Source organism: Dromaius novaehollandiae, chromosome 7 (genome assembly GCF_036370855.1).
Source record: "Dromaius novaehollandiae isolate bDroNov1 chromosome 7, bDroNov1.hap1, whole genome shotgun sequence".
Taxonomy (NCBI): domain Eukaryota; kingdom Metazoa; phylum Chordata; class Aves; order Casuariiformes; family Dromaiidae; genus Dromaius; species Dromaius novaehollandiae.
The window spans coordinates 15,037,952-15,054,887 of NC_088104.1; the positions used below are offsets into that span (position 1 = coordinate 15,037,952).

The following is a 16,936-nucleotide window of genomic DNA, read 5'->3' on the forward strand; positions in this document are numbered from 1 at the left end:
TTAATATTTATCTTCAGTTAAGTCTATGTTAATCATAGTTTCTCAGCTTGAGGCAAATTGAGCCTAAGCCCAACAGTCCTAGGTGCCCAGACATCTCAGCAGCTTCAGCTCCTTCTTTCTCAGTGCTGCAGACCTCTGTACTCTATTTATTTCTGCAGTCTATTGAAGGAGACCTGCTGCTTCCAAGCGTCCTGACTGTGAAGTTGTGAATGCATGCCTGAAAAATGCTTTAAGATCCTGCAGTGAAAAATCCTTAGTGCCATTTAGCTGTTCTTATGGGAGCAAGTATCTGATGAATTTTCCGAGGCTAAATGTTACATGCAAGAGTAAAACCAACAAAAACCTAGCAGAGGCTCACCTCTGACTTTAAGGAGTTAATGTCGGTGGTGTGAATACTTTGCTTTCCTCCTCTCCTGCTGCACACATCCTCCTCTCCATGCAACACCTTCTGCCAAAAGATGTCCAGACACCCACGCATCAGAGATCTAACCTTTCTGGCCAAAGGGTGGTAGAGGAGACAAAGAGACTTCACCATTCTGGGCAAAAACGTGGGAACAAAATTCTGCGACCAGCTCTGTGGGAAATTCAATGCCAGGCACCAGCTTAAAGCTCTTCTCAAGGTTTGGGAACCAATATGATGGAAAGGCAGGAAGTTCCCGGGGGAGGGAAGGGGAGCACCCTGTCCCCAGCACACACCATTGTGCTTTGTTCAGCCTCCACAATTGTGTGAGCAGAGCCTGGTGCATCAGCCTTCACTTTGAATTTCCTGCTTTTTGTCGGTTTGCATCCAGGGACTGTTGTTTCAAACACAGCTTTTATTATGAAGCTTACAGAGAAGAATGCCCGGCACCCTGAGCATGAGCCCAGGCCTTTCAGCAGGTTCCCAGCGCTAAGGCACTGCGCTTTAAGGGGACACAGGCTATTGAGATGCAAAGAGGCATGCCAAATACCTTGGTTTCAGACTGGTTAGGCATCATTACTGCTGTCAATAGGAACTGCTGTTAGGCAGAAGTTACATGCTAACCACCACTGCATGCAAGAGTACTCATTCAGCTGGGCTGACATTGCAGCAGAGATGGTCCTAACTATGATCCTACAAGTGTCTCTTACCCAGACTTGCAGAGTATTTGGGGTTCAGTTTTGCAGAACAGGCTCCCATCTCACCAAGCCCCTCTTCCTCCTCTTGCTCCTGGTCTCTTATCAAGCAAATCTAGGATTTTGACTGATTCCTTCCTCTTTGGCTCCTGGACCTGGTCACATGCCCAGTTTGAGCACTCAGCCTACGCTGTTCATGCCCTGGTCTGCACGATAGAGACCTGGGAGGAGGGATGGAAATCAGGCCAGAGAAATAGTAACACTTGCGTCAAGTCCGGCTGCTGTGTTAGGCTTGGCACTTCGCTCTGCCTCGTGACATTTGCTGGTTCCCCTGGGATTTGGCAAAAATAAAGCGTCTTGGATTCAAAACAAATACAAAAGCTCTCCCCGAACTGTCAGCCTGTGTGCAAATGGGATTAGGTGATTTTGTACTCTACTCCGCATGCATCTCTTCTCGCCATACCCATCCCCGTCAAAGAGGTTTAGCCCTCAGCCCTGCCTTCGCTGCCCTGGCAAGGCTCATGGGCTAAACGCGAGCCTTCCTCTTCGCTGTCTCCCTCCCTTTCCCTGGCACCACAGGCAGCTGCAACGTAGCACCCACACGTTTCTCCTGCTGCGGGAAGTCTCGCGCCGTAGGCAGCTGTTGGCCTGCCTGATCTGCCGGCCACTTACGTGACTTCTCGGAGCTGAAGGGAAGCTGTTGCAATTTGCCACAGCAGTGAGAAAAATCAGATGTGAACATACCTCACGCTGCAACTCCTCTCTGCTCCCCGGCCCGGGGTCCTGCACACCCAGCACCGTCTCCCAACCCCTTCTGTTGCAGGCATGTTCCAGGTCTTCACAGAAACTTGAAACCGTGCCTGTGAGATCACTTGTGAAACATTTATTAGCCTCACATGCAGGGGTGAAAAAAAAAGCCTGCATAATATCGATGGAATCTCTCATAGGCTATAAATTATTCAATATTTGGCTAATTGTACAAGTGATACCCATGAGAACGCTTAGGCTGCAAGATGCAATTAATGCAATATGCAAAAAGGACTTCTCTTTCAGGCTTTGTTTTGAAGCAATGGTGAGTCCCTAAAAAACACATGAGATCACTTTACAGAAGAGAAGTGAGAGTATACAGAGTCTTCTGCAACTTTCCTCAGGGCACTGCTGTGAAATAGGAAAGGCGCAAAAGTCTCTCAAATTGCCACGGGCTCTACTAGCTGCCTAAAGACAGGCATCGAAAGCCATTTCAGATGCTCAGAAGAATCTCACCCAGCCTCTAGGTGCTGCTCCAGAAAGGCACAGATCTCCGACAGGTCCTGTGTTGCATCTAAAAGTCCCATCTTGGATGTCTCAAAACAACCCAAATGGCACTAGATACGTATGTGCGAGGGACAGAACTGAGCCTACATGACAGCTGGCCCCAGCACACCTTCCAGCACAGGGAGCTGTTTCCAAAAACTTCAGCTCTCCCTATGTAGCAGCATCCTAAGTCTCCTTGTTACTGTAGTGATGAATATGTAGATGTAACGCAGCACTTAATACATGCACCAGGTCCTCCTTCCTGCCCAACCTACAGCAGATACAGTAGCTTTGGCCATTGAAATCCAGCTCAGAAAGCCTGGATTTCCAGATGTGGAGACCATCTGTTCACTTCCATGACTTTTTATGGCAGTTGTCACAGTGTCTTGGATGCTTCTCTACTGCCAAGCTTTTCTCAAGCCCTCCACATCATTAGTAAATAAATAGCTGAAATCTGACATGCAGAGTAGTCCGTAGGCTGTGCTTCTTAAAAAACTTTTATATTCTAATGGCTGCTTAACACAGCTCTGGGGCCATCACTTCCTTCTCAAGCACTTCAGCAGCATTTATAGTGACCATCCCTTTAAACCACTGGGGCTGATCAAAGCTCCGGGCAGTCACAATTCTGGCTCTAGGATGGTAACAATTAAAAAAAAAAGTCTGAACCAGTATTATAATGCTATCCACTCCATGCCTAATAAAAAATGCTGCCTGCTCATTTCCTCTTGAGACTAGACACATAATATATGTCTAAACCCCTCAGCCTATCCCAATTTACAAATTCAAGTACAGCTGTAGGTTTAAAGATTCAGCCAAAATTAATTATGACAGATTAAGGAACAGAACAACATCCTGCAAAGGCCTCTTGTTGAACGGAAACATGTGATTCATGCCAAGTAATCTCAGCCTCCTGTTAAGTTCTTGCTGTTGCGTTCACCATTGCTGCTGTTTCTGTGCTGAGCACCATCATCCGAACACGGTTTGTTCAGACGTACCCAGGCTCTCATTCAATAGCTTCAACAGTGACAGCACCGGCTTTGGTTGAGACAGCAAAGAAACTAGGTTTGTTGGTAGCCCACCACCTGTAGGCATGGACAGGCTTGTTTTTTTTTTTTTTTTTTTTTTTTTTTCATTCTGTTATAAGACTTTTGTTCGATTTAGAGTTGGCAGGGCAATTACATCCTCTGCTCATGTCGCTCACATCAGAGGAAAATGTCTTTATTCAAACCAGGTACTTCCCCCCTTCCCTCCCCTTCCACCCCTTTTCCTTAAGTGAGGGACAAAGGTAGCCAGACAGACCGCTTTGCTTGTACAATAAACGCTATACATCTCAAAAGCCTGTAACAAGACAAGCTGGTATCATTATCCCTGCTTTACAGACCAAAGACTAGAGGGAGAAAACAGCACTGTGATTTATCTAAGGCAATGGCACATCTGGGACGAGATCCCAGGTTGCAATTTCTTTCATAAAATTTTGAGGTGAAGTATGCCTTTGCAAAGCCAAAACTTACGTAGCTTAAGAAAATTTTTGTGTTTGACAAATACGGTTCAGTTCCTAAAATGAAGAAAAGCCATTTGGTTATCAAATACAAATAACTGCAGAGTTTTATCCCCTCTCCTCTCGACATTTTCACTTTCTTTGAAAGTATATACTGAAAATAAGATAAGGCTATGGTCACCTCTACTTTCTAAATTGTTGTCCAGTGAGAGGAAACAGATTGCTACGAGACAAGAGAAAGCAGATTTTACCCAGGGGCTGAAGGTGAGATGAGATCACCCCAACCACAAGCTTTTCGGAAAGCAGGCCCCCAGCGCACGCTTACGAGATCCTTCCCCAGCCTGTCCCCAAAGAAAGCAGAAACTTTCCCCCCTTTCCATTGGATGTTTCACAGGAAAAGGAAGCTACCACAAGCACACCCGGTGCTTTCTACAGCGTCCGTAACAGCAACCAGCGTCTTGCAGCCCTGGGATCAAGGCACTGTACGTAGCAGGAGAGGTGCTCTTGGTTTGGTAACAGACCTGGATGTGAACGGGAGTTAGATGGCAACGGGCTTTGTGTCCCTTCACTGTTTTGAGGACCCTAGACTGCTTATATCCCTCACAATGTTCATTAGAGATGTGATGCCCCCTGGAAAACATACCTTGCTCTGAACTGATTAACAGGAGAAAACAGGCATGCTTTCCTTATTTGCCATTATGTATATTGAGTTGTTGATCCGCTCCTCCCCCCTGGCCCGTTATTCTGCAATAGCTGTTACTTGCTAAAGAAGCTGAAGAAACAATTAAGATGCTTCAGAAAAAGCAGATAATTTCTCCCATGCAGCACTGAGTACCCAGCAGATGTAACTCAAGATACACACATGCTGTTTTCAGGCAAGTGTTCCCAATGCTTTAGATAAAAATAATAAGGATGAAGGGTTTCAGCAGAAACCAGGTTACTTTCAAGTGGAAGGAGGGCTCTAGGGCGTATTAGTAACCTTGCCTGAAAACACCATCATCTTCTTGCATGGAGGATCCCATAGCATTAGTTGTTCATAATTCAAAAAAAATCAAGCCAGCAGTCAGACTAGACAGGGATTCCGGCAGGAAGGCAATAATGGGGTTAAAGCAAGTTGTTTTGGTTGCAAGTATTAGATACCTTGTGATTTGCTAAAGGTTTTCACAGCAGACAAAAGAGGTATATACAGAGAGATCTCCACCCCACAGAAGATACCAGCAAGTCCCAAGAGTCAGGATTTTACCTTTACGCTTTCAGGCACCACAGTTCAGCCAACAAGGAAACAATTTAGTGGGAGAAGCCCTATGTGATGTGGTGGAGCCAGCTCTTAGCTGACACAGGGTGTTGCAACTGTACTGGAGCATATGGCCCCTATCCAAAATAAGAGTCCATGAAAAATATTTTTCCAATATCCTCTCCCTAATCCATCCCCAGCATCTGTCATCACACAAAAGAGGACAGAGACAGTTGAGACAGTGTTATGCTAAGCAGCCCGTTGAGACTGCTTTAGACATTTGCCATCTTTTGGTCACGATGAAGAATGACAAATTAGGAAAATGTTTTCATTAGCTGCACTCACCTGCAAAATAATCAACCAGCTGACTCCAATTCCTCATCATTTTACAAGGTGGCCTGGCAACCAATCAAGAAATGAAAGCCAGTGGCAAACAGATCACACAAAGCAAACATAAACAATTAAGTTTGTGATGATCCACCATGTTGAACGTACTTTTAATATCCAATACCAGGATTTTCTGCACCCAGACACACAAATCTCAGGCATTCACACTCTGCCAATATTTTAAGCCATGCCCATAAAGCATATTTGAACAGGATTCAAGCTGATGAAAAGCAAGTTGTTACTTTTAAAGGGGGTTGGTGACCCAGTGAATTGAGCTGATGGCTCTGGTCCAGCAGATGACAATCTATTAAATTATGAAAAAAATTGCCACCACAATTCTTAGTGCCAGCAGAGGTGTGAAAGAAAAGGTGGCCCCTCCAGGATGTGCATGACTATTTCTGGTGTTACAGATGGCAGCCTGAATTCTGCAGTGTTTTCTTGCCTTGCCTTTTCATAAGGCATAAAGATACTTAGACTCCGCTGTTTTCAGTGAAACATTTTAGATATACTAAGCTCATGAAGAAACACATCCCACTTCAGGCATTTTCAAAACACCTCTTCAAGTCACCAACTTTGGGGGACGGGGGGTGGGGGTGGGGGGTGGAGGAGAAATGAAGAAATGTTGAGCCAAAGCCCATAAACAGATTTTTTTTTTTTGAAGTGGGATGAGCCTGGGAAAAGCAAAACAATTCATCGACCCGAGAGTGGCTTTGCAGGGAAAGGTTAAGGAAATAATAAAGAAGGATTTAGATGGCACCGCTCTACATACACTTATGAAGGAGAAATTCAACACCCAGATAACAAATTCAGTTCAAGTTTTACTTCCTCTCTCCTCCTCTTTTACCCCTCAAAGACGACATACCCTTCCATTTGTAAATTATTTTAATTTAAATACTTCCAGGTTAACAAAATGTCTTAATTTTGACATGCCTCAAATTACAAAACAGAAACAAAACCTCTGAACAAAGGGGAAAAAAACAAAAAACAAAACCAAACCAAGCCCGAAGCTCCTTCTCCACGCCGGAGTTTCTGGTCTGCGAGCTGGCTGCCCTCCAGAGTCTGACACAATGTCTGGAGCACCCAGAGCAGCTGGGATTCATTTTCTTCCTTCAAATCTATGCACTTTCGTATGAAGTCGTGTTTTGGCACTGCCGCGTAAGAGAGAGTTCAGTGCAAAAAACCCAACCCCAGCCGTGTTTCTCCCCAACCCAATGCTCACTGAGCAAACAACGAAAAAACGGAGGGGTGAGAGCAGCAGGGGGAGAAAAAAATAAAAGAAAAAGAGAGAAAGAAAAGCCCTTTCCCTTCCCCCACACATCCACACACGACGGTACCAAACAGGGGGGCCATTCACGGCTGCTTCTAAACGGGTCACATGGAGAATCGTTTGCAGATAAACCCACTACTTACTTTTTTTTTTTTTCTTTTTTTCTTTTTTTTAAACAAACACCACAGAGGCCGCGGAAAGGAGCCGGGCCTACGCGGGCGGGTGCTGCCGCCGCCGCCGGGGCCGCGCTGGGGGCGGCCGCCTCCGGGTCCCGCGTCCTGGCCGGGGGCACCCGCGGGCCGCGCCGGGGCGGCAGCTGCTCAGTTCGCGTGGGGCCGGGGGCCAGGGGGGCCGCGCCGGGCCCCCCCGCGCTGCCCACCGTCACAAGATCACGCACTGCAGTTTGTGGGAGCCCGAGGCTCTGTCCCCGCGCCACTTGGTCTTCTTCTTCTTCTTCTGGCTTTTCTCTGGGATCTGCTGCCTGTTGTGGAAGACGGGGAGGAAAAGAAGCGGGTGAGACACGGGCGCTCGCCAGGTCGGGGCAGACACCATCTCTGTGTGTGTGTGTGTGTATATATATATTTTATATATATACAAACACACAAATATATATACGCACACATATACATGTATATTTATACATACCTCCACACCTAGAGATCTATATATACCATATATACATCTCCACGTACATATATATCTCCATCTCTCTCTCTCTCTCTCTCCATATTATATCTATCTTCATATGCCTTTCCTCCACCATACAGTTTCTCACCCGGCACAGCTAACGGGGCAACCGCCTCCATTTTCAAGGAAGCAGGGAGAAGCCATAAGCTGCTATTAAGGCTAAAGGGGGGATGTATGGCGGGATGAGAGGGCACTTTGCTCCCCGGCGCCCTGGGTAAACGGCCACCCGCTCGCCTGCCCGAAGGCTGCTAAATGCACCTGGGAAATGGAGACTCTGAGAAATGCCACATCATTTATCAGACTGCTGTTAACGTTCATTAGGGAGGGTGAAAGAGAAGCAGCATGTTTAAAAGTCTTGACCGCTCAGTGCGGGGTCAGAGCTGCGCTGTACTGACCCTTCTGCAGCATCGGATATACACTGCCTCGTCTTCCCTAAGAGCGACAAGAACGGCGCTGGCGTTGCGGCAGCCGTACCTCTTTACACCAGCCCAGAGTGGCAAATTCAACAAAAAAAGGGGTTGTAACTCAAACACCCAATAAGGGAGTCAGTAGACTTGGATTTTATTGCAAGAGAAACCATATGAACACTGGCAGCTTCCCTGAATTCAAAGAGAGTCTAAATAACAAACCTGGAAATTTAGAAAGTTCACAAATCAGCCTCTTTTGCTATGCAATATGCCAGACACTAAACTGTTTAGAACAAGTTATCCAGACCAGAATGAGACATAACTGGGGAACAAATTATTATTGCTTTTATTTGGTGTTTTTTTACAGCCTCAGCCACAAAATGCTTACAACAATCTGAAAAGCTTAACTTTGATTAGTAAGACTTTTTTTCAGCAAGTTTGAAGGCTGGAGTCATGAAAAACATGAAACTTAAAGGCTCAGAACTAGAAAAGAAGAAACTAGAAAGCAGAAATAAAAAAATATTTTAAGTTAATTTGCATAAACACCCAGCAGCAGCAAGCCGCTTATAGCATTCTACAACTATTTTAGAGATCCAGAAAACCACGTCCTGCATGTGTTGAAGATTTCTACCGACAGTGCTTACATAAACACAGCACTGTTGCAGTGTGAAAGACAGATCAGAAAATTTAAAAGCTCTGCTAGGTGGACACAAACACCCCAGTCCTTTCTGGATTACTTTCAGACAGTATGAGCTCTTGCAAGAAACTAAATAAACGGGGAATCAGCCAAGTGCAAGGAGCACAGACACTGCCAATCCTGCATGAGAGTCCTCGCCCTACAAACTCATATGGGCTGTCAGGAGCCTCTAAATCTGTAAAGCACTCCAGAAATGACACATTTATTAGGGAGCTATAAATTTACATTTTATTGGGTAAAGCTCACTTAAAAAAAAAAAAAAGCACTATTTGGTGGGTGATGGGATCCCCTAACTGCAGATGGTTTGCAGCATCCAAAGACCAAGCAAATTTGCTTTGTGGCAAGTGATCAGATGTGTCACGCAACAGCTCTCTGTCCTCTGACTTCACCAGTGTTCAACCTCTTCTGAACATCTCTGGTGCCCTTGATGCCACGGAAGGTCTCATCCAGCTGGTAAAAACTTTCATGATAACTATGAAGGGAACTGAAGCAGGTGACCTATTTCTGAAGTTATGGGGTTCATTTTCAAGACTTGAACTTAGTGAATATATATCATTAAAATGCTCCTTCTAGCCTGTGCCTGTCTGGCATGACATTATGTAGAAAAAGCAAAACCATCTTTTTTTTTTTCCAGACTAGATGGTGGTAAAAGCTTGCTCTGACACAAAAAAGCAGCATCTAGCCAACTAATGCTGAGTTACAGAACAGTTGGGAAATAGCTTGGGACATTTCCAAGTCAGCTCCATAGTTCTCCAAAGATTTTCTGCCCCCTGCTTTTGAGATACGTGGGAAGAGTGGGCAGTACCATCTGCTTTTGATGGAGGCTGACTCGAGGCTGTGCTAAGATAGTCACAAGTACAGAGATGCTGCGAATAAATGCCTCCTGGTTGAACTGCCGAGCGAGCCCCCTTGGCTGCGTGATGGGGAGCAGCATTGCTTTAGGTCACGTCTCTGACAGCGCCTCCAGCAACGCACGAAAACCGAAGGCCCATAAAAATCTGGCCGACAACCGGCGTCATAAAAACAAAGCCTCTCGAGGGAGAGCTGAGGTTATCAGTGGAGGAGCAGAGCTGTGCGTGCAGCTCCTCTCCCGACGGGCAGCGGCAGGGCACGGCGCGCGATGCCGGCCCTCCTGCAAGGACGTGCCGCACTGACAGCCGGGGGAGCGGGGCTGCACCCGGGGAGCAAAGCGAGTTGCCAAAGCGAACAAAGGCAGCTCGTGCCAAGGCTGCAAACAACTCACTGCTGTCTGAGGAGGAAACCTGTGGCTCAGCCATTAGATCATACAAAACAGCTTAATTTCTTCCATTTAGCGGGCAGAAAATGTTAAATGTAACCTATGAGATTAGAAAATAGCCAATGCTCTGGCAAAGCACGATCCCAAGACTACAAAGCTATGAAAACCCAAATTACTAGTCCCAAGCTTTAATGCTGTCCTTTTAAAGCTGATTGTCATAGAGTGTTTTGTACTGCTCATTGGCTAATACATTTCTGCCTTGGCCATAGTCAGTTCTCAAACTGCCTAGCGCTATATCTTACAAAGAACTAAGTGTTAGTAACATCCATTTGCAGATATGGAACAAGAAAGTTTAATAAAAACCAGAAATGCCCACTCCCAACCAAACCACCTCTCTCCTGCCACCCCAAAAGCTGGCTCCTGGCTCTCCACACTAGGCCTCCTGAATCATCAGCAGGCACTAATGAAGCGTTCACAGCTTACCTGATTACTCTGACGAGATCATGGAAGGCCTTGTCAACATTTAGAGGTGGATCCTTGGCACTTGTTTCTATATACGGAATCTGAAGGACAGAATTGAATTACCAAAGATATCAGTAACAGCTCACATGTTTATAAGCAAACTAGTTTCAAAATAAAAACCCAAAAGGCTGGAGAAACTGGATGCCTAAGAGACTGGAGGAATACAGGTATATAAAGCATTGTCCTGACACCACTATCAACAACTTCACGCTCACAGAAAGGTCAGCAAGTGCTTACAAAAGATAGGGAATAAGCAACGTACAAAAAACAGCTGCTAAAATAAAGTTCCAGGTTTGGGGAAGAATGATCACAGACCTCATTTAGTCAGATGTTCTTTTCCACTGAGTGCTGCTTGCAGACATGAAAATAGCTGAAGGTTGCTGAAAGACGAGCACTTGCCAAAATTCTTGCTTGCCACATTTTATTAGGACTACTGCATGAATATTTCATGACTACAATTCCCCTTTAGTGTAAAACGATCTTCTCCTTCAAAGCCTGACAGCCAGATGGGGCCTTCTGGAGTGCTTGTCCAACGCGCTGGGAGATTTATAAAACTGCCTTCCGATAAGGTATTTTCATACGTGACCTTTTCCACAGCATGTGCATAGACGGGTGCAACATGTTATGCTGTTGCTTAGGTGGACTGGCTCTTACAGAAATCATCTTCCTTGGGGAGGTGAGGGAATGAGTACGCCCTGCTGAACTCCCGTTAGAGAGGCACAGCAAGCTGCCAAGACGTCACAAGCTTCTTCGCCTTCACCTTTCCATTCAGTTCCTTCTATTGGAGCTGCTGCCTTCCTCTAGGTGTTGAAGACTACGGGCCTTTAGAGGCGATTAGTGGAGTATCGCGTGATCTATACCAGTCTGAGACCAATTTCTTGAACTACAGCATGAACGATGAAGAGCTAACACAGCGGGCCACATTTACATAGGCTTTACGACCCTGTTAACTTCATCGTCTCTAACATGCTGACTTCATATGGACACTTAACTGCTTCCTCTGCCTTTTCGCCCTGGGAGGGTGTGATGTCTTCCCTTCATTTTGAAGGTTTGCATTTCACACCATGTGCAGACAGCCTGTACACACGGCTTTGTGGTGGTCACAGCTTTGCCACAGTCTGGTGTGCAGCAGAGCTTCTAGTTTCAGTGATGAACTGGCCCAACTGAAAGGAAACCGTACAGCTCGTGCTTTGTAGCATTTGAAACAGTAATTGTAAATGTGTGATTGTAAGAGAAATACTTTAATTCAGCTCCAAATGAGTAATGAATTCAATTTTGAATGCCTGAAATGGGACTTATAACAACCAATTAAACATTCCCACAAACTTACATTATGTTTTGTTGCCATTTCTCTTCCCTGCTCTCTGGTGATTTTCCGTAAATGCATTAGATCAACTTTGTTTGCCACCAAAATCATTGGGAAGGACTCTCTGGAGAAAAAAAAAACAACAAAAAATCCCAAGTTATTAGCAGACTACAACAAAAAAATGCTGGGTGGAAGTTTCACTTTCTAATGCTGCCATCATCTAACATTTCCAGCTCCAGAGATACCCCATACATATAAAGAAATGTAAAGAAAGATCAAACAATCACACGGCAGCCCTAACACTTTGCTATAGGTGCACGTTCATGTGTTACCTCTGTGAGAAACTTAGCTTGACAACCTGCGTGCATGCACACATTCTCCTTTATTTGCAGGCACTTCAGGGACTCCTTAGAGTTGCCATTTTTTCAAAGTCTAATAACTAAGATCTAAGATCCAACTGAATGAAAAACTACAGAAATTAGTCCGTATCTGTAAAAGGGAATTAACTTAAGCACAGAGACAGATTCTGGGCAGGAAAATGGGACTCTCTTACAAAAGTTAAGACTTTTTGCTAACCACGTATCTTGGCAGCTGCTAGTGATTGCCAGGTTAAAAGGTATCTTGGAGGGCTTCTTTAGGATGGCCCTTAGTGAAGCTCTGGTGAAGGAAAGGAACTGTGCTTGGGCCCCAACTGCAAGAGTGGGGGGAGAAAAGACAGACTCCGAGGGCTGGCACTTCAGGGGATGCCAAATAGGGGCAAAAAAGACATTATTGCCATCAGTTGTTACCCTAACACAAGCTGAGGGACTGGCGGTGGTAGCTGGGAGGAGGCTGGAGGGAACTGCAGTGTCTTGCTGAGCTTCCAAATGCTATTACCTACCGTCCTCTGCTTCTAAATGCTATTACCTACCGTCCTCTGCTTCTAATAACGGGGCCAAAACCCGATGAATGACTGCCTTTTTGTGCCAAAAACATCTATCTCTGTAATAATGCTCAATATTTCTTTATCAGGCATGTAAGCGATCACCTTCAGCCAGTGCCTGAAAAGTGACCCATCTGTCCACAGCACACAGTGTTTAAGGCTTTCCTGACAAGATGTGTGAGCCAGGCCCTCAGCTGATACAAATCTCCTTTACTAACTGCTAGTAGTGATGGGGTCTTTTGTGATAATTGACAGTAACTGCAATACTATTTTCTTATATTTATCTTTAAGCCCTCCTAAAACGATTCCAGTGTTCTCTGCTTTAACAGAGCTTATTTTATGGGTGTAAGGACCAGCTGACCATACTGATTTCCATGTAAAACACTTTGCTGAGTAACTTTAAATTTTCAGAGAGAGCTTCTGTGTCATTTTTCATTGAGACACACAGGGGCTCCATCTTCTCTCTGGCATGCTGCCCCATTGCTCTGTATTGCAGGAATACACTGTATTGCACTCTGCACTTGAATGAGTCTTACAGTTATTCGTTCTAATAATTTGGATTTTATTTTATAACCTGAGCCTTGATATATCTTGACTCTTGATTATTCTGGAGCAAAACACTTGCTTGTCTGAATTACTCAATTTCTTTTGGCTTGTGCACATTGGTGAGAGAGGAATCACATTTGGACAGTACGTCATTTGCTTTCTGTACATCAGGCATAAAACTCGGTGGGCGCTTTGTTCCCTGTCGTGAGCTGTACGCCTGCTAGTTGGACAAAGCTCCTACAGTTGGAAGTTTTGCTGCAATTAAGGATACGGAAAGAAATGGGACAAAGGCTTCGAGCAACTCTGCTAAAGCAGCATACTGCAACTTGTTTAGATGTGAAGTTGCCCAAGCTGCCTGCTAGTTTGAAAACCTGGGCTGTGCTCTGTTCCCAGCTAAGCACAAGTCTGAAACAAGGACGGTTTCTTGATTCATGCTGTTACTGTTGCTGCGATTTTCTAAACAACCTCAGGTTTTAGATGAAGCGTTAAAACTCCTTGCTGTATGCGCTTGAGCTGGGAAACAAAAACAATTTCACCAGCCTGTTTCACTTCCTGGTTCTCACACACGAGCTGTTGCGTTTCCACGGGTATGAGGAGGGGTAAAAGTCTCAGTCCGAGACAAAACAATGAATACCACATCTTATTTTCACAAAGTTAGATAAAAGCAACATCTGTTCAGGGCAGGTTACAGGAAACACTGTCCTGTCTTCTTTAACTTGCAAAGCCAGATTTAGCTGTGGCCCAAAGTAAGCTGTCAGTGAAGAGAATATCGTCCATATCTAGGAGGCAGTGTGAGTGACTGACATTTTTGTTCATTTAGATGAAATCAAAGGGTGGGTTTTCCTTTACTTTTCACCCTTGTGGGCTCTGCTCTGGATGCTTTACTGGAAGAGCTGTCAGCTGTGTGTGAACCTCACATGATACGAGTCCACCCTTCCTGTGGGGAAGTTATTCAGAACTGTGAAAGGAAGCCAGCAACGAGGACTGAACCCTCTCGTGGCTTTGCTTGATGACCTCCATAATTAAGAGCCATTACAAATGGAAAAACTAAGTGTTTTAAAGCTGCAGACATCTAAGGGCTTAATTCACACTCTGCCCAGTGAGACTAGATTCATCTCTTGAGCTAGGATGGGAAGAGGGAGTTATCTGTTTGATAGCCCCTGAGTTTCCTTCTCAGCCTGCCAGGATGCGTTTGCTTACCACGATTTAACTTCTAGCACTACCTTCTCCAGCGTGTTCACAAGGAGAGTAGCAATGTACACATCTTGCTTTTTCCCCAGTCGTGCAGAGATGAATATTACAGCTTATTCATTCATTGAAAATGGATGCTAAAGAGCATAATGAGTTAACTGCACTACGCCCCCAATTAAGAAATACAATTTCTCCTCTGTTGGCCTTCGACTGATACGAGGTGTCTTCCCCTTGAAGATGTTTGCTCGCAGCCCCGTATCATGCAAGCCCTTTTAAGGTTTGTTTGGCATATCCTGAAGCCAGGGAAACCGAGGGTGCTGCTAGCACACCAAAAAAGATCAGGCCTGAATAAACACTTGCTGACTCTCTGCGGGAGTTTCCTAAGTGCCTGTGTTGTACCCAGAGCATCACTCTTCCTTATTCAGAGCCAAACTGGCTACCTTCAAAGAAGCGTTATCTTCCTTTTTCACACTACTGTTAGGAACACTCTGGCTGGAGTTTTTCCCATCCAGTATCATTTTCACTTTGTCATAAGGCTCTACTGAACTCGTCCATATAGGAAGCTCTAAGTGCTTATCAGAGAAGGTAAAATATTTCTTATTCCCCATATGTAGGTCTGAAAACGTGAGGGTTTGTCCCAAGACACCCAGCAGGTTGAAGGCAGAACAAGACACGCAACCTCCCCATACTACGTTGCCCCCAGAGGTGCAGGAACGGCGGGTGAGGGAGCACCGTTGTCTGCGGCACCCACCTGTCTTTGACTCTGAGGATCAGCTGATGGAACCGGTCCACGTGTTCAAAGCTAGCCTTGTCTGTGACGGAGTAGACTATGAGGAAGCCATCTCCTGTCCTCATGTACTGCTCCCGCATTGCGCTGAACTCCTCTTGGCCTGCAGTATCTAGAACTAGGACAGAAGAGATAAAAGTCACTACAAGAAACTGCGGCTGCTCTGTGTCCTACATTGCATTTCTACCTCCACTGGCCTTGGTTGCACTGAAGGCTGCAAGATTTGAGGAAAGCAAGTTAGGTAAACAAGCTGATTTCTCATTACAAAGTGAAAAGTGCCCCCAGATCCCCACGCATCAGTGTCATCTATGCTAGCAATTGATGGAGAGGAAGAGGACTATGTGGATTTTACTTTCCTTCAAAGTATCAATAACTGACCACTGAACTCGGGGAGGGAGTTGTTCCTCTGGCAAATATGGCTCAAAATATCTTGTAGCCCTTGGTCTTGTCCTCTTCCAGCTCTCTCTGATCCCTGCATGGAAAAACGCAAGACTGGAAGAGTAAGTAAATGCCAGTTTAAATGACAGGAATAATCTAAAAACTGTGTGGTGCAGTAGAGCCAGGAGATAACCTGGAGTAATATGTACATGTATTTTCCTTTTCTCAACGCCTGGATATTATTTCCACACAATTCTGTGCTTTCAGAGCAAGATGGTAGAGCCTTGAAGGACTCCCCTAAATATTTAGTCCCAAGTTGTATGTTGAAATTCAGAAGGTAGTTAAAAGAGAAGGAAAAGCTTTAAGTGACTTGTTTATCCTATGCAGTGGACGTCTTTCCGTGCATAGGCTTGTGTTACAGAGCAGCCAGTGAGGATGTCTAGACCTAGAATCAAATTCCCTAAAAGCTCCCATTTGGGGTGGCAACCCAGATGGATAGCTCCTGCTATTGCCCAGTAGATCAATCTCTACCCTAACGTGACCCTAAGTCACTGCTTCTCCATTACTCTGCATAGCAAGGGTCCCACCGGCTGCAGCATGGGCCACATCCAGCAGAAGCTGCACCTGCCTTCCGGATAAGCATCACATACAGGTGCACATTGTCAGTGCCAGTTCTTGGGCCTCAGCTTAGTGCAACTCCAGGATCTTGGCTGGCAGGAGGAGGGTACGAATGACTACAGGAGTTATCAGCTTAGGCTATGCCAATACAAATAAGGTGTGAACTCAGAGGGTACTGGCTGCTCTGAAGTAAATGCCTATATGCATCACCGTATCCTAAAGGCAAATGCAGGATCTTCTGGAAGACTGGGAACATTTTCACTTCTCAGCCTGTTGGGAAGGATGGGAAAACTGTTGCCATCTCCACTGTAACAACCACATCATAGCATCTGCTGCCCAGAAGTGACAGGGAAAGCCCAGGGAACTGGTGGATAGAGACCGTGCAGCAGGCAAGTACTGCTGACAGAGCAGCAGAGCTTCACGCAGTTTTTTCTAGTCTGAGCAGGTCCACAGCATTAGTGAGATGCTCCCTGTAGCGACAGCTACTCAGGCTGCCTTGATTTCCAGATGAGGCCAGGATAAAGCCCACTTTGCTGCTGGTGTTACTCACTGAATCAGCACGGGTGGCTGGCCGTGCTGACATGCCAAACATACCGTACACAAGAGCATGTCCCACAACACAGCCCACGTGCTAGGTCTGCATCTGGAGGAAAGGCAGCTACACTAGAGGACTTGGAGACCATATGTTGTGATGGACGACCCTCCAAAACTTTCGCTATATTCATTTATCTCCTGTAGCTGTTGTCATGAATGGCTGTTTCCAGGATCCTTTGCAATAAGAGCAGCTTCTAGACTCTTGCAAAGACCCTGAGCTTTGGGCTCGCCTGTTGCATAGCTGAACTTGCTGGAAAGCCATGGGTATCA

The 16,936-nt window shown here is 45.5% G+C and overlaps 1 protein-coding gene across 5 annotated transcripts in view; it reads right to left on the reverse strand.

Moving 5' to 3' along the window:
• Positions 1-6,371: 6,371 nt before the first annotated feature.
• MRAS (muscle RAS oncogene homolog) overlaps positions 6,372-16,936 on the reverse strand; it is a 41,104-nt gene continuing 30,539 nt past the window's right edge. For all 5 annotated transcript variants that reach the window (XM_064514739.1, XM_064514738.1, XM_064514737.1 and 2 more), the window contains 4 exons: positions 15,041-15,194; positions 11,655-11,754; positions 10,286-10,365; positions 6,372-7,255 (listed from right to left, as the gene is read on the reverse strand). In XM_064514739.1, coding sequence (XP_064370809.1) covers positions 7,156-7,255; positions 10,286-10,365; positions 11,655-11,754; positions 15,041-15,194 — 434 coding nt within the window. In that variant the 3' untranslated portion in view covers positions 6,372-7,155. The remainder of the gene's footprint in view (positions 7,256-10,285; positions 10,366-11,654; positions 11,755-15,040; positions 15,195-16,936) is intronic.